Below are 18,390 nucleotides of genomic sequence, written 5' to 3'. Positions count from 1 at the left end.
TCCACCAGGTGGGATGCAAAACTCCATGGCCTCAGATATCCATGAGAATGTGTGATGGACATCCTCTGTAACTTAGGAGTGGATCTAATGTTTAATGAGGACTTGCAAACAGCACCAAGGAGAGATTGTATGCATGGTTAACTGCCCAGAGGGACTTGACTATTGGGAGGCACAAGAATGGAACGAACAAACAAACAAATTGTGGTGCTTCTTGCTGATTCTAACAGGATCCATCTCATTCTCTTCTACTCGGCTCATTTTGTTCAGGGTTCTGCTATTGCATGGATTCCAGTTTTTAAAAGATTGAAATGTAGCCTGCCCTGTACATGCCCTGCTGGGAATGAGAAGGATGCTGGCTTCGGGCATTTGTTCTCAAGGGCTGCTGGCTCAAGAAGAAGAATCCAAATCAGAAAGTGAAACAGAAGGTGGGGGGGGGAGAGTGGATGGACGGTGCCAAGACACAGAGATGGAGGCACTCATCCCAAGGCCAGACCTCTCAGATGGGGAGGCAGCCCTTGGGAATATGCGAGATGCACCGCAAGTGGGAGAGGACCCTGAGTATGGAAGTTCTCAGCTGACGGCTAGGAAGGCCTAGCTCTTGACCCTACAATGCAGCATCAGCAGAGGAGGGCAGCCCAATTACATGACTGGACTGCAGAGGAGAGGTGTGTTCTCTTCTAGAAGGCCTTTCCCAAAGGGATTGGGCCCAGACATGTTCATAAGGAGAGTTTCTGGAGATGAATTCTAGATAGGGTTCAACAAACTGCTCTGTGTGTGCTCAGAGATTCATTCTGGGTGATTTATGCTTTGGGGTAAATAATGAACACTTTGAAAGGAAACAGTCAGTGGCTTTTGAATGCTTGAAGGAAGAACCTTGGCTCCCGACATCCCCTTTCAAAACACACTGTCCCTTTAGGTTGATACAGAAAAGTCTTCAAGCACACTTACATACTGTAGTTGGCAGAGTTAGACACGATTCACCCTCCCATCTGAGTGACGATATGCCCATTGGCAGCCCTAAGCTTTTTTCCTACCATGATGCATCCCTATAGCCCTCTGTCCATTCCCCTGAGGAGAGCTGCCCCACATTAGGGAACAGGGAATACATATGTCTTCAGCTCTTACCCTGTAAGGTCAGGGTTCACATCTCCAGCGTGGCCCCAAATAAATACATAGGATCTGGATAGGGAAATGGCATATGGTTTGGGCAACTGATCTCTGTAAGGTTCAAACTGAACTGATTTACAAAGCTCTGCTCTAGACAGAGAATCCAAAAAAGTATTGCTTAAGGCTTCAATCACCTGGACACATTGAAATTACCGTATTTTTCGCTCTATAAGACGCACCTGACCATAAAACACACCTAGTTTTTAGAGGAGAAAAACAAGAAAAAAATATTTTGAATCAAATGGTTTACTAAACTATTTAATAAACTATAACAGAATACAGTAGTACCGTATTTCAACCTTGTAAAGTGAACAGCAGTCAACAGTGGCATTAAGAACCATAATCACTTTCATTAACAAAAGAGAGACTTTAAAGTTCGAGTACTCTTCTAGTTTTTGTTGAACCCATAGAACTCATCATCACTAGAGTTAGAATTTATGAAGCTCTGTTGCTCACAATCACTGACATCACTTTCTTAGTCAGTAGCGGAATTATTGAAGGAATCCACAATCTACACCAGTTATACAAGAGCTGCTGCAGACAATTTAATAACAAATCTAAAAAAGCCAGTAATGTCCACGCTACCCTACTAGTAAATAATAGAAAAAAACTTCTGACAAAAAGTGAGATATTGTACGGTAAATCAAACACACAGCGGAATAAGTAGCCTTTGAAGAATAAACTTCATACACGAAGGCAATGCTGTTCAAATATCCACTGATCCTAAAAAAAAATGTGTCTGATCAACTAACGGATAACTGATCCATGGAAAGCTTCCTGATAATCACAGGCACATTCCCCATCACTTCCCCATGGGCTTCAATAAAAGACAGGTTGCCATTTGAAAACACACACCAACCTGTGATTAACAGCTCTCACCTGAGCCGGAGGAGGGGGGCGGAGCAGGGCGTGCCAAGCGCATGCCAGCCAGGTGGTGCCACATGGGCCCGGCAGCATGCCGGCCATGCTCTTCCGGGTGGCAGGGCGATGGCAGGTCTTCCCAGGCGGTGGGGGTGAGCAGTCGGTCTCTCTGTGAGCAGGCAGGTTAAAGCCTGCGACTTCTCCTCCTCCGTGGCAGGTCTTCCCGGGAGGTGGGGGTGAGCAGTCCATCTCTCCCTCCTCCTCCTCCGCACCTCTCCCCCTGAGTGGCACAGCTCTCACCTGCGCCGGAGGGGGGGGGGCAGAGCAGGGCGCGCTGAGCGCATGCCAGCCAGGTGGTGCCACGTGGTGCAGGCGGGCCGGCAGCGTCCCGGGTGTCGGACACACACACATTCACTCTATAAGACGCACAGACATTTCCCCTTACTTTTGAGGGGGGGGGAGTACATCTTATAGAGCGAAAAATACGGTAATTAAGAACAATTAACTTATTTTACAAACATACTAATCCTGAAAAGCAAGCCCTAGGTATGCATGCCAGTCTTCAGATAACTAGGGTCCAGGGTTTTGGGGTCATGAAGTTATGGCTTGAATGGATAAACAACACACAAGCACATTTTATTTATTATCATAGATCAAAATTAGTGCGTTACCTGGATTTGGGTTTTGCTTGGCATCCACCAGACTGTTGAATCCTGCAATCAGGATGAAGCCCAGGATCCAAAACCATTTGCAATTCATTTTGATTTGTGATCTTCACCCAGTCGTAGAATACTTTTAAAAATCACTGGTGTCTCTGCAGAGGCTTGACTGGTTCCCTGTGAAGAAATTAGGGCCTGTTGCTAAGTACTCAAATCCCAATAAAGGGTTGAATTGGGAGAAGGAGACCAATTTCTGTTTCAGAGAGAAAGGGTCAAGCAGCAGAGGCCCCGGTTATATTCTAATAGGCAGCCAGACAAATTTAGTGCAGTTGAGGAACAATTGAGCACTGGAAACTAAGTTTCTGTATATTTGGATATGTGGACTTTTCTGGTTGTGTGACTTTTCAGCTGATGCTACATTCAGTATCAGTGAGGTGAGGCTTAGCTGCTCACAGCTTGTGTAACAAGAAGTTTCACTGAAATATAAATGTACACAAATTAGTGAACTGGACTTTTGAGGTCTCCTGCTCCACATGTCCTACCTAACTACATGACTTATAAGTTCTTCTCCCTTTGCCCTGAAATATCTCGTCACTCCATTCTGTAGAGTTTTTACATTCAAGAGTCAGATCTGTGTTCAGTCCAGTTCACATATCCCTTTATAGCTTCTCATTTGCAGAACTGCCACCTTAAGAATTCTGCCTGCTTTGCTTTCCTCAATCTAAGTGCACACATTCCTGTGCTAGAAAAGCCATGTTATACAGCACATGCTATATTTGCTTTGTTAGACATTGTTTTTCTTGTACTAGCCAGGACTGCTACTAACATCTGTGGTAACTATAAGCTGTGGCAGTCTTGAGAACCAGTGTGGTGATGTGGACAGAACGCTAAGCGGAAGTCAAGAGAGCTGCCTTCTAGTCCCCTTGAAGCTCACTGGGTGACTTTATCTATCAGGCTGTGGTGGGGATAAAATAGAGAGAAAAAGGATTAAGTAATCTGTGTTAGGTTCCTTGGCTGAGACAGAAAGGCAGGATATAAATATTATAATTAATAATATTATATATATATATATATATATATATATATATATAAAATAAATAGTCCAATATATGCTTGTTCTTATTTCAAAGAATCATAGAGTAGCAGAGCTGGAAGGGGCCATGAAGGCCATTGAGTCCAATCCCCTGCTGTTGCAGGACACCACGTTACAAGTTTTTCCTTGAATATCTCTAGTGTGGGAAAGCCCAGCACCTCTCTAGGCAGCTGGTTCCACTGTTGTGTTGCTCTGACAGCGAGGAAATGTTTCCTGATGTCCAGCCTGAATCTGGGTTGTTGCAACTTGAATTGATTATTCCATGCCCTACGTTCTGGCATTAGCAAGAAGAGATCTTGACCTTCCTCTTTGCCTTTAAAATAAATGGCTTAATTCTCCTAACATTTGACAACGAATCAATGGCAAATTCTTTTGAAGTCCTTGCCTCTGTCTTACTTGGATAAGTTGATGTGGCTAGCAGTGGTCTAGAGTTTGAAAATCTCTTGCAAGTGTAGGCTGCATGCACAATGCCAGATGTATGTTACCCAATATGCATATTAACTCTGCTTGACATAATTAACATTAACATCAAGCATTAGCAGATAGTGCTTGATTCTGACATTTGCCCTATGCTGCCAAATGTCCAAAGTGCTGTCTGTATATGCATCATCTGCCTGTAATCCCTACAACATTCCTGTAAAGATGAATCACTATTATTGGCCTCATATTTCAGATGGGGAGACTGAAGCTGGGAGGAAACGGCTTTCCTAAGGCCACTTGAATTCATGGCAGAGGGAAGGAAGAGCATGAGTCGACACCTACTGCTTCATAGGGGCAAATCCACATGCCTGTGGGGAGCTTCAAGGGGGGGACTGTCAGAGCACATGGAGAATTCCCAGTCTCCAAGTCATGATTAGGAGATTAGGAGCATTGCACGCATAGTAATGTGGGACTTATATCTTTGGTTTGATCAAGCAAGGCAATTTGATCTTTGATTTCAACCTTTCTGCTTCCCACTCAATCAGAGTGACAGGAAAGGCATAGAAGGGAGTGATAACCAAATATAAATAACCATTGCCCAATTTTTTCCCAACTGCACTGCATTGTCTGCCTGCACAATGGAACCTCACCTGGGCATCTGCAGCTTGGCCCTTTCACCCTGAAGCACAAAATTGTCCCTTTCTTCTCAGTCCAACCCTATATTGGGATTTGAGTTATCAGGGAGAACAGCTACAGAAACATGCAGAAATCCAAGATAAAACCATGTGAAATGAAGCATAAATGAAAAGTTGCGAAGCTATATCTGGTGTGTTTGTTATGCTCCTTTCTGCGCCTTTCCTGATTAGTTTGGAAAAATTTGATTCTACTAGCTTAGCTCAAAGCAAGCCGTTAGAAATGGGAGGTCTTCTACAGCATTCGCCCTACTCCTTGCTGGGTTTTAAACTTAAGGGCTTGGTAGGCCTGAAAATGTTACTTACCCACTTGAGCCAGGTGTCCAGCAATGTAGGAAGGGATAGCAGCACACCAAAGCAGAGAAGGGAAAGCCCAGTTATAGGGAGCAAGAAGCCCTCCTTTTTCCTGTGCCACCTCATCCCCCTGCCTCTGATGAAACAAAACGTTGGCCAAGAAAATAATTGTTTCTTATATAAAGGGAATAAGTGGGTGCTGGTGTGCAGCAACAATATGTGTAAATGGACTTCTGTGGCAATCTTTCACTCAATACTTCATGCATTGCATGTTGGAGAAATTCAAGTGTTTTGTGGTCACCAGAAACGGCTGCTTCCCAAGAGTGGATGTTTCCATACTTGAGTAATAAGCAACCGAAACTTAGGACAGGTTAACTGACAACAGCTCTAGTTACTTCATGCAAGGAAGAGCTAGACCTTTGCAGATGTGTTTTCAGCCCCATTAGCAATCAATCTATCAATCATATTACTATACTACCCAATAGCCAAATCTCTCTGTACAGTTCACAACTGCTTAGCCATGCCCTGTGCTAGTTAAGGCACTGGCCCCATAGGAATAGTGTTTTAATTACTACTTGCACTGAAGTAGTGATTTATATTCTAGACTTACCACCTTCCAAGAGATTTTTTTCCCTCTGAGAGCAAGTTATGGATTTTCAGAAGCTCAGAACTCTTATCCTTATGTTCACTTAATATACTCTTATATTTTCTGTGAGGCATTTATTGCATGTTTGTCATTCCCTACTCTCTGTTGCTTATGGGTTCTTTAGATGTTCTGAGGCAAAATTGAAAGAAGGTACAGCAGAACCGCTCATAGAAAAGCTCAGTGACATACTATCCCTGGCCATGCCATCATGTTTTCAGGCCTAGCAAACAGCATGGTGACTGCAAACCTACCCAACCCCTGCTGATCAGGCCTGCTGCTAAAACAGGTCTGCAGTGAGCCATTTGCTGTGGCCAAATAGTCTAAAGCAGGGGGTCTCAAACTCAATTTGCCTGGGGGCTGCTGGAAGTAGGGTCTGGGTGAGGCTGGGCCGCATCAAGTATTCCAGCACCGCAGTGGGGGTGGGCCGCTCATCCCATGGCCGGCCCGGGCCCCGCCGGCACTTTAAAGGCTGCAGGGGCCCTCCCCCGCGCCCCGCCCATCCTGGCAATTGGCCCGCGGGCCGCGAGTTTGAGACCCCTGGTCTAAAGGTAGGTGACCCAAATCTGTGCTGCTGTGCAGATATGGAAGCCCCAATCCTCAAAGAGTGTGACCCAAATTCATAGGGCAGGAGGAGACCTACAGAGCTGTCCTATCTTGCATAATCAGAAGCATGAACTCCTGTTTGCTACAACACTTTTATAGGCTATCTGTTGTCTGAAGAGTAGAATTTTAATTCCCCAGACGTATGAACAAACATCCCTCATAATGAGCTGTTTGAGTTCTACCTCAGATGTCCGAACCCTTCCCAGCTGAGGTCTTCTCCTCCTAATGAGCTTAGATCTCCTGACTGTGTCTTCCTGTCACTTGTCCTGAACTCTTTGCATTGCTCTGGTGGTCAATGCTAGCCAGTGTGAATGTGCGAACATGGAATATGGCTTCTTTCCCTTCTTGTCCCCTTGGTCAGTTGGGCTGGCATGGCTGTGGGCCTTAACACAGGGAGAAAGATCTCAGGTGTGCCCAGGTGTGTGCTTGTTTCTTTTCACACTGATTTATGCCAAGCGTGTAATCTGCTTGCGGCTCTTATTGTGCACATATTGCTGAGCTGAAAACTCAGTTGAAAAGTTTTTTTAATGGACACAACCAATGGTATGTTTTTACAGCAAACTGTGGACTGAATAGCTTTCCATTTTCTTCCCTATACACATACCCTGATCAGTAGAAAGAAAGAAAGAAAGAAAGAAAGAAAGAAAGAAAGAAAGAAAGAAAGAAGATTTTTGTTTCCATGGTGGTTTGAAATATGTGTATGAAAAAATGGTCTAGAAAATTGAGTAAACAAGGAAATGTGGCAGTCATTCCAGATGGACTAGCATAAGCTCATGGCCCATGAGCTTTGAGTCAGTAAAAAAAAAGCCTTTACATCATTGATTAAATATCTGTACCTCATCTCCTGAGCTAATATAAAAGTGTGGAAAGGAATATAGAGAAAAGGAACATTGAGAGCCAACTTTAAATAGCATGTGCTGTGAACTGGTAGTCTGCAAGATATAACATAGACCAGAAAATAAGTTAGCCTATGTCCCATTATAAAATGTTGATGCATTTATAAAAAGGCAAAAGATATGTGCTTATGTATATCAGCAGGAAATCCTGAATATTCACTGTTGCTTCTGTTTTACACCTCTGCTGGACATATGTCTATATATGCTTTTTTTAAAAAGTTTTCTTAAGATTAATGGATCCTAGTCATGGTGTTAGTCTTTGTTTATTTTAGAACATGGATGCTTATTATATAATCTATCTAAACTATCCATCTCAATTACATAAGTCTAGGTTCTCTGTTGTGTGAAGTATTGTATCTTCCAGCTTTGGCTAGGCTGTGTTTGCCTTTGTTTTATTAACAAACATTCTTGCATATTTATTCAAAATGCAAGAACAAATTTTTCACTCATTTATTTGATGTTATTTAAAGCATTTTATGCAACCACAAATGTTCTTCCTGTTTATCACAGTCATTCTTATTTGGGCACTAGGATCAATAATTCACAAGCAGTCCTACACCATGGAGTGATAATGTTTATATTAAAATGTAATATTTGTATAAATACATATTTGTACATATGTACATGTACCAAACCCTTGAGAAATTCAAAACAAACTCCTAACATCTGAATAACCAGCTTATAATTATTATTTTTTCTTTATGTATAGCATGGCAATATTCATTTCTGGCTTGACAAAGCAGGTAAGTACTCATAACCTAGCTTATATTTGTGGATGCACCAGTCACAGAACAAACACCCTGCCTGTGGCATCCAGTGATATTGTCTTTCCATGTACATTACTGACATATACTTACAGGAGTGAAGGAAACCAATTGTAGCAGGGCCAAAAAGAAACTTTAACCTTTCATCTGAAAGCCAATGTTTCCCACCCACCCCTCTCTCTCAACTCCTTCATGGAGAGAACAAACTAGCATCTATGCACATATAACATAACAAACACAATGCCCTTAAGTAGCTTTCCATCAGGATGACAGGACAGGGCTCACCCTCAATTTAGCTTTTAAATTGGTGATCCGGAATGTGAAAAGAGGGTTGCTCACCATCAGACCACTACTTGGTGAAGTTTGGTCTCTAGTGCTGCTTTTCTGAGTGGCCCATCCAGAGTGTATTGTCATTTACCATGGGAAATCCTGTGTTACAACCCTTGAAGGCAACTGGGTGACTTTGGGCTCATCACAATGCTCAGCCCTGTCGGAGTGCCTGCTCCGACAATCGGCGCGAGAGAGTTCAGAGAGAGAAATAAAACACTGCAGACGAGAGATAAAGTTTCAAAGCATGCTCGGTTGAGTACTCCGGAGAACAAAGAAGTTTTTCTTAGCTGAATAATTCTAATCAAAGATGTTCTTCTTTAGTAATTCTTCCTAAAATGTCCTCTTAAAGATGTCCTCCTTCCTCACCACCGGCAGCCCCTTTTTATTAATTCACAGATTGTTACATTTGTATTTGCCTACACCAATCGCCATCGAGTTAATCAGCCAACTCCCTAATCATTGTGCGCAAGCGCAGGATTCAAAATGCTTACTGATTGCTTATGCGCAGGCGCAGGAAACAGGAAGCGTACTTATTGCTATATATGGTCACAAGCCTTATATGGTTACACAGGTGAAGTACAGTGCTATTGGCTGGGTAAATTACAATACTATTGGCTGGTAAATTACAATACTATTGGCTGAGCGTAGCGTGCCTAGCTACAGCATGAATGCTGCGAGGCAGGGATGAATTCCCACACAGCCCTACCTAACTCACAGGGTTGTTGTGAGGATAAGATTGAGGTTTGCAAGAGGAGAAAGATGTAAGCTGCTCTGAGTTCTTAAAAACAAAAGAAAAGAAAAGAAAAGAAAAGAAAAGAAAAGAAAAGAAAAGAAAAAGTCAGGTCATAAATCCAATCAATAAATACATAATCCACTTGAATTTGGAGTTGGTGGCACTGTTTAAAGAGATTCTAGACCTACTTTCAGGGGCAGATCAAGAAAGCAGCATTGGATGACGGTGACTCAGTGCCCTGGAAGCCATTTTGTGGCTGAATGCTGTTCTCCGGTGCTGTGGGGAGCTGCCTTGTTTCCAGTGATCTTTAGCATCCAATACAGGGCCACAGGTTGCCCCTTCCCACTCAGTCAGGGATTGCAGGGCTCGGGGAGCAGGGGCAGCTGCCTTCCTATGCAGGACAGGCATGGCTGGTCACTTGCCAAGGCCCTCACCCCAGTGGAAGGCCACTGACAAGAGCACCCAGCTCCTCCTTCCTCTTGCAACCCCAGCCTGCATTTTACTTCGCCCTTTGCTCTGGTCAGGCTGAGGAGGACCAGCAGATGTTGCTGCCTCTGCCTGGCCCTCTGCAGGCAGAGAGGACGTTATGAGGAAGAGACGCAGCAGCAGATGAGGATGCTGTCGGAAATCTGGGCTCTGAGGAAGAGGGGCCCACTGAGGGTGCCTTGGAAATACGTTCTCCGAACCTGGAGGCAGCAGCAGCCCTGTCCCTGGCTCAGCTTAACTCAATTCCTCAGGCAATTCTATCAGACATTAGTACAAGTTCACAACTTACATTTCAAACAGGCCACCTTTCTCCAAATGGTACTTCTTGCTATGAATTAATGTAATGAAGCTTTAACTTGGGGATCTGAAGAGGGTTTTAAGGTCTAGAGGCATAAAATTTTGGTGTAGGCTCCTTGGATCAGTGGCAGAATTTCTAAAAAATTGCCATCTTGAATGCATGTGTACAAAATGTCCTATGATTTCTCCTCTCATGCTTGTTTTGTGCCTGGTGTGATTGCATGCAGTTTGCCCTGCCTCCTGCCAGAGCCAAGGGACTGGTTTGTAATTCTAGGCAATTAGCTATTCTTATGTTTAAAAAGAATGACTGAAGAAGGAGGCCAGTCATGCTTCAGGGTATATTGCAGGCTGTGTTACAAGCAATGGCTATAAAAGCTGTTTTAGCTTCTGGAAAAACCTGCTTCTTAATCTGAGATGGGAGTTAGAGAGTTGAAACTAAACTTTTGGGTATTGTTAGTCCTCCTCACTGCCTGCCCTGCCCCAGCCTTTCAGTCTAGGCATGTGAACAGAGCCCTGCCTTCAGTCTGGATCCTCTCCTTGAAATGACTATTGGGCAAGGAGCTGCTTGCACTGCTGTCCCACCCTGTGCCTCTCCTCCCTTCATTTGACGTCTGACCCTGAGCTCTCCAGTGCCTGGTCCCTACTCTTTCTCTCCTTTGCAGTGGTTGGGTATCCCCTTGGTCTCAGATGGCTTGCTGGATATCAGCAGCATTTGAGTACCTCTCTGCTCCCATTCTTCTGAGTCCGAATCAAATCCCAGACCAAATCCTTACAGTGATACAGAAGAACTTTCCTCCATAGATAATGTGTTTGCTTGTTCTACCCTTCCTTTGCACCCTCAGGATTTCCACATTGGGAAGGATGATGTATATTTATGTGTCCTGTTAAAAATAAAGAAACCTCTGTGTGCAACATTGTGGATGGCTTGCAGGATGCCAAGAGTTTGAGGCCTTCTATATTTGAGGCTGCGAAGATATTTTCCCGAAGTCATTCAGTTGCCTACCCACACCTTGCCAGTCTGCACCATATGACGAGATTCACTTGTTGATGTCATTAGGAATGAGTAGTTCCACAGGTGCCTTTCCAGAGTACCCATCTACTCTGATAGTGGCTTATTGTAAACAGAAGATGGGGGTAGCAATGATGAATGGCTATCCACTATTCCCTCCCAAGTTATACTCCAATAGTCTTATATACAGGCCATTTAGCCAATGACACTCTGATTATTCCCCCCAAAATAACACCAGGTTCTGGACTGTATCCATTTGCTAAAATGTATTTCAAGATACATAGTTTATTCAGGAAATAGATTAATTTTTCGAGCAGAAAAAGATACCATGAAAAACAGTAGTACAAATGCAAAATATTTCAGTAATGATTTGCTTTGATGCACCAAATAGTTTATTAATGCTAATACAACCAGAAAGTCATGAGATAAACATCTATATTTTAAGGAACAGCAGCAAAACTTTAGCTATGGAGCTGAGACTTATCAGATAAGTTTAAGCAAATATTGTGTTGTGTCAGAGTTTTGAGATTTACAGAAGTCACGTGCAAACAAATATGGTCTAAACTATGTTGTCTCATCTCTTGTAAGAAAAGCAGAAATAAATCAGGAGGCAAAGTGGGAAATTATTAAATCAACAGCTATATCAGTATTTTTCTTTCCAAAAGTTTCCATTGATAGACGTCCTGGATTCTTACTTTCATTTCATTCTAATCAGCTGAAGGGAAAGAACAAGAAAGCAGTTTTATTTGAAAGAGACTTGGGATGAATTGTATTGGCAGCGTGTGTTTGGAGGTTGTCCTTGCTCCATGTGGCTTCCTGACAGGTTTACTCACTATGACCTGGTTCACACAATCATGGAAGGGTGTACAAGCCATGATGGTTTGTTTCCTGTGATGGGCACATTGGAGGGACTGGCAAAATTACACTCACCAGCACAGCTTGCTATATTGTGCAAATCTGGTGAGAGTGGCTTGAACCTCCTATCACAGCAAGCTGCTCCAGCAGTAGTGTGAACATGCAAAGCAGGGCAATGCAAAGCAGGACAGTGAATTCCTATCACCTTGTATTTGATTACCTTTCTTTTTGCATTCATTCTCAATGTCCTTCATCCTTCTCTCCATCTTCATGTTTTTTCCTTCCCATTATTGCCTAAATTTTAAAATTCCCATATACTTTCTAAGAACTTGTACATTTGAAAAGAGAACCAGACTGCAATCTGGAAGCTGTAATGAAGGAACAACTGATGCCATTATTCAGAAGGGTTGTATCCTTCTTAGGACTACTAATGTCCTTTTTCACACACTCTGGATCTTTCTTACTATTGGCTTTCTTTTGCATTTTTGTATCATTGCAAATGGTGGAGGAGTAGACGTCTAATGTTTCAAATCAAATAAAAACGTAAAAAAGCACTACTCACCCACGAAAGAAACACCATTTGGACTTAGCAATACGGCTGCTAAAACAGCACCCTCTTCTTTGACATGTTTGCCGAGATATCCCTGGATAGCCACAATCTCTTCTCCTCTGTGGAGGTACATTACAGGAACGGCCTGGTCCTATTCAGTAAAAAACCACAAAACTTCAGAACTCATTATGGTTTTATTTTCTATTTGTGTGTTTGCTACCTTTATATCCTGCATTTTCTTCTAAGGACTAGTAAGTGCCATGTATGATCCTGCTCTTCTTACGCTGTAAGGTAGGTTAGTTTAGGGGGTCTGTTGCCCAGTGATCCCCAGGCCTGGATGGAAAGCAGAACCTGGGTCTCCTGAGTTTCAGTCCTACTCTTTAAGCCATTCACCACATGGGCTGTGTTCAGCTTAAAACTAGCCAAGAACATGATGTATGGTCAGTCATGTTCTCCCATCCTAGCCTACCTCACTAAGTTTTTGTGCCAATTTATGGGATAAGTGCATGCATCCCCTGAGCTGCTAATTTGGAAGTACACCTAGCACCAAAGAAAGAAATTTAAACCATTGCAAAATATAAGCCTACTTTCTGGGACACCCTGTGATTCTAAACTGCCTCCTGGAGAAACTGTCAACTGTTCTGAAATATTTCCCAGCATCACTGCAAAAGAGGAACTCTGAGCAAAACGAGCCCACTGTAAAATAATGGAATGGATTGTGCAATCAGCAATAAGCAGCACAATAGTTACAATCTTTCTTTGGCTACATCTGCAAGCCTCTTTCACACATTACTTGCATGAAGTGGTAAAGCATGTGTGAAAGGGATGCAGAGCTGTGTTCTGTGCCAGTCTCTGGTGCCCATCATCCACTTATTTGCACAGCCATCAGAGGCAAGGGGCCTTGATGTGTGGACTGACCTCAGTGCAGGCAGGCTGGCTTTCCTGTATCCTGGAACCTTGCCTGGAACAGGCTTCAGGTACCCAGGGAATCCTTGAAGCAGGGTGGTCCATGGGCAAAACTTCCCATATGAATGGCATGTCTAGGAAGAGCCATCAGGAGTGAGGCTTAAGGATAGCCCTTTCCCACAGCCCTTTCAGCATGCTTTGTCCCTTCACATGAAGAACACACAAAGAGAACTACTGAAATCAAGACTTGGCAAATGGATTGGCCAGTGGGTGAGGCACGGGGCTGACAAGCAATCTCCCAATGCAAGGAAGAGCTGCTATCATGGAAGCCAGTACAGTGTGGCTACCCCAGGTTCTCTGTCTTCTGTCAAGAATATTAGGTTCATTCCTCAGTTACTGAATATGATATATTTTGTTCTTGAAAGTAGGACCAATGGTATTAGGGTCACAGCTGTAGAACACCAGAATTTAAAACTATATGCATTGCTAAAAATGTTGGCTTACTTGGCCGTGTACGTGGTGGTCGTGGTATTATCCTGGCATCTGCCAGACTGCTGAAAGCTACAATCAGGACAATGGTCCAGAGCCAGAACCATTTGAAGTTCATTTCCAGTTGTAACTTCACTAATTGTCAAATAAGTTTAAGAATTCCAGACCTGTGGTGTCCCTGTTGAGTTGTGATTGGTTACCTAAGAAGAAAGATTCAAGAAATCAGGAGTGGTTGGTAAGCATTTAAATCCTAATATAGGGTTTGAACTCTACCGGGAGGAATGGGATCAATTTTTTTTCTGCAGACAGGATCAGGCAGCAGCCCACTTGTCCAGTGATTGGATTGCGGTTTAGTGTATCTTTTTAAGGACTGCACACATGATAACCTTGATGCTACCGCTGGCTGTGGGCCTCAAACTGGCTGGCTTTGTATGCCACAAGGCAACCTATGATTGGGCTGATCAGAAGTTGTATCATCTATGGAATGTGCACCCCAGAGAGGTCCGCCTGGCGCCGTCGTTATTTGTTTTTCGGCACCAGGCCAAGACCTTTTTATTCAAATGTTATTTTAATTGTTAATATTATTTATTTGTTTGTTTGTTTATTTTTGGCCAGGTCGACTCAAATTATATTGTTTTTATATTGTGTTTATTTATTTATTATTGTGAGCCACCCCGAGGTTTCAGCGAATGGGGCGGCATAGAAGCCTCCTAAATAAATAAATATTCAGTTCAGAAGTAGCTGACATGTAGCACACAATCCAACAAATTCATTTATGATTTGCTACCACGATGTGTAAAGTTTTAGAACTAAATGGCATGCAAGTACATTAAATTATCTGTAAGTTTTAATTTGACTCCCTGACTTAGAAACATAGAATTATCAAATCATAGAACAGTAGATTTGGAAGGGTCTGATGAAGCTATTGGGTGTGACTCCCTGCTCAATGTAGGACTGCAAATTAATGCATTCCTAACAGCTGGTTGTGTGGTTGCATTTTAAATGCTTCTAGTGTGGGAGAGTCTGCAACCTCCTTAAGTGACTGGTTCCATTGTTCTATTGCTCTAACAGTCAGAAAGTGTTCCCTCATGTTCAATAGGAATCTGGCTTCCTGTATCTTGAACCCATTATTCCATATCCTGCACTCTGATGATCAAGAAGAGATCCCAACTGTGTGGCACTAAAAATTCAATGTTTCCTCCTCTAAAACACCTGTGAATTTTTAAAAAACGCTGCAAGTGCCCATAAGAGAGAGACCGTGAGGCAGCAACTTCTTGTAACCCCTAAGGAAGAACCTCTCATTACATCTTGTACCCCCTTTTGTTCATTTCAGTAATTTCTTGGAGGTTGACATTTGGAAGATTACCAGCTGAAGATCTCTACATTAGAACATAATTTTGTCTAAACGTATCTGATATGAAGAATAAATGATTGGATACCAAAGTAACATAAAATGCATCAGAGAGAGTTGCAAATTTTTAAGTAAACACAAATACATATTATCACCAATTTATCATATTTATCATGTTTTTTCCCTCTAAAGTATGCCAGTTTTATAGAAACCTGACTCTACTCTATAGAATACAACTGTGAGACACTCTGCTCAAAACTAATCCATGGGAATCAAAAATTTTCAATGACACTCACCTAACTTGTCTGTTGCTCTTAGAAGATCTGAAAATAGTGGTGTATTCCACTTGACCCTGATGTGGAGGAATTTAATGGGAGACAGCTTAAGTAAGAAGCCCTCCTTCCTGTATGAGATCCCACTCCCTCCTTCCTGTATGAGATCCCACTCCCATGGTGAAACAAAAACCACTAATTAGTCAATGATTCTTTACCAGAAAGGTTACAAATGAGTGTTGGGACAGGGAATCAATATGTGTTAATGGACTGCTGTAGCAAGCTTTCAATTCGTGGCAAGCTTTCAATTCAATGGACTGCTGTGGCCAGCTTACTCTTGCTTGCATGGGCAGAATATCCTGTTCTATGGTCACAAGAAACCACCAGTCTCCCATGTCAGACTTTTCCATCCTTGAGCAACAGATAACTGAGTCTTAGGACACATTAACTGGCAGCCATTGTCCTCACCTACAAATTCCTGTCAAGAAGCATCCAAACATTAACAAATACATTTGACTTAGCTATCCCACATGTACTTTGTGCTAACGTTTAAAGGCACTGGCCCATAAGTTCATCATTTAATTTCTAATTGAAAAGGCCTTGAAGGCTTTGAGATAAATTCTATGTAATTGAAATTTCCCAAGACTTGCACACAAACCTGTGCACACAAATCTTGCACAAATCTTGCACACAAACCTGTCCAACTACAAAGGGCTTCCTCACAAGCCATATTTTTGGTCTGCCAGCCTCTGTAGAGATGTGGTTGGTGATCTGTCCCATTGTTAATACCCCTGCCGTATGGCTGAATCCTTGGCTAAAGATAAGTATAGAACAAAGAAATGTCTGTGCTTCATTTTGACACCCCCCTGACCCCTTTTGTTTTACTCTACCCTCATGGAATGGTTGCTCTACCCACTATGAAGGCCTACAACACCTTCTAGAATTAACACCCAAAAATGATGTCCTTATCATCATGGGGGATTGGAATGCTAAAGTAGGAAGCCAAAAGATAACCGGAATAACAGGCAAGTTTGGCCTTGTAGTACAAAATGAAGCAGGGCACAGGCTGGTAGAATGTTGTCAAGAGAATACAATGGTCCTAGCAAACACTCTTTTCCAACAACCCAAGAGATGACTCTACAGATGGACATCACCAGACAGTCAACACAGAAATCAGATTGGCTATGTGCTCTGCAGCCAAAGATGGAGAAGCTCTATACAGTCAGTAAAAACTAGACCAGGAGCTGACTGTGGCTCAGATCATGAGCTTCTTGTTGCAAAATTTAGGCTTAAATTGAAGAAAGTAGGGAAAAGCACTAGGCCACGCAGGTGTGACCTAAATCATATCCCTGATGAATATACAGTAGAGGTGACAACTAGATTTAAGGAATTAGATCTGATAGACAGAGTGCCTGAAGAACTATGGATGGAGGTTCGCAACATTGTACAAGAGGTAGCAACTAAAACCATCCCAAAGAAAAAGAAATGCAGGAAAGCAAAATGGCTGTCTGAGGAAGCTTTACAAATAGCTGAGGAAAGAAGGGAAATGAAAGGCAAGGGAGAAAGAGAAAGATACACCCAATTGAATGCAGAATTCCAGAGAATAGCCAGAAGAGATAAGAATGCATTCTTAAATGAACAGTGCCAAGAAATAGAAGAAAACAATAGAACAGGGAGGACCAGAGATCTCTTCAAGAAAATTGTAGATATGAAAGGAATGTTTCATGCACGGATGGGCATGATAAAGGACCAAAATGGCAGGGACTTAACAGAGGCAGAAGAGATTAAGAAGAGGTGGCAAGATTACACAGAAGAACTATGCAAGAAAGAGCTTAACGTCCCCGATAACCACAATGGGGTGGTCACTGACCTCAAGCCGGACATCCTGGAATGTGAAGTCAAATGGGCCTTAGGAAGTCTGACCAACAACAAAGCTAGTGGAGGCAACAGTATTCCATCTGAGTTATTCAAAATCCTAAAAAACGATGCAGTAAAAGTGCTATACTCAATATGCCAGCAAACTTGGAAAACTCAGCAGTGGCCACAGGATTGGAAAAAGTCAGTTTACATTCCAATCCCAAAGAAGGGCAATGCCAAAGAATGTTCAAACTACCGCAACATTGCACTCATTTCACATGCTAGCAAAGTGATGCTCAAAATCCTACAAGTTAGGCTCCAGCAGTATGTGGACCGAGAACTACCAGAGGTACAGGCAGGATTTCGAAGAGGGAGAGGAACTAGAGATGAAATTGCCAACATACGCTGGATCTTGGAGAAAGCTAGGGAGTTCCAGAAAAACATCTACTTTGGCTTCATTGACTACGCTAAAGCCTTTGATTGTGTGGATCACAAAAAACTGTGGCAAGTTCTTAAAGAGATGAGAGTACCAGACCATCTTATTTGTCTCTTGAGAAACCTATATGCAGATCAAGAAGCTACAGTGAGAACTGGACACGGAACCACTGATTGGTTCAAAATTGAGAAAGGAGTTCAGCAAGGCTGTATACTGTCGCCCTGCCTATTTAACTTATATGCAGAGCACATCATGAGAAAGGTGGGGCTAGATGAATCACCAGTTGGAATTAAGATTGCTGGGAGAAATATCAACAACCACAGATATGCAGATGATACCACTCTCATGGCAGAAAATGAAGAGGAACTAAAGAGCCTCTTGATGCAGGTGAAGGAAGAGAGCGCAAAAGTTGGCTTGAAACTCAACATCAAGAAAACTAAGATCATGGCATCCGATCCTATCACTTCCTGGCAAATAGATGGGAAGAAATGGAGGTAGTGACAGTTTTTATTTTCCTGGGCTCCAAGATCTCCGCAGATGGGGACTGCAGCCAAGAAATTAAAAGACGCTTGCTCCTGGGGAGGAAAGCTATGGCAAATCTAGACAGCATACTAAAAAGCAGAGACATCACCCTGCCAACAAAAGTGCATATAGTCAAGGCTATGGTCTTCCCAGTTGCAATGTATGGCTGTGAAAGCTGGACCATAAGGAAGACTGAGCACCA

The 18,390-nt window shown here is 42.8% G+C and overlaps 1 protein-coding gene across 1 annotated transcript in view; it reads right to left on the bottom strand.

The window, feature by feature from the left end:
- LOC123029123 (putative gastrointestinal growth factor xP4) overlaps positions 1-18,390 on the bottom strand; it is a 43,130-nt gene that overhangs the window by 15,127 nt on the left and 9,613 nt on the right. Inside the window, exons 5-6 of the mRNA XM_044441738.1 lie at positions 13,766-13,885; positions 12,372-12,506 (exon numbers count right to left, since the gene is read on the bottom strand). Coding sequence (XP_044297673.1) covers positions 12,372-12,506; positions 13,766-13,885 — 255 coding nt within the window. The remainder of the gene's footprint in view (positions 1-12,371; positions 12,507-13,765; positions 13,886-18,390) is intronic.

Source organism: Varanus komodoensis, unplaced genomic scaffold (assembly GCF_004798865.1).
Source record: "Varanus komodoensis strain SLA01 unplaced genomic scaffold, ASM479886v1 scaffold4, whole genome shotgun sequence".
NCBI classification, from domain to species: domain Eukaryota; kingdom Metazoa; phylum Chordata; class Lepidosauria; order Squamata; family Varanidae; genus Varanus; species Varanus komodoensis.
The sequence above is the reverse complement of the archived record's forward strand: the minus strand, read 5'-3'. Positions and strand labels throughout refer to the sequence as shown.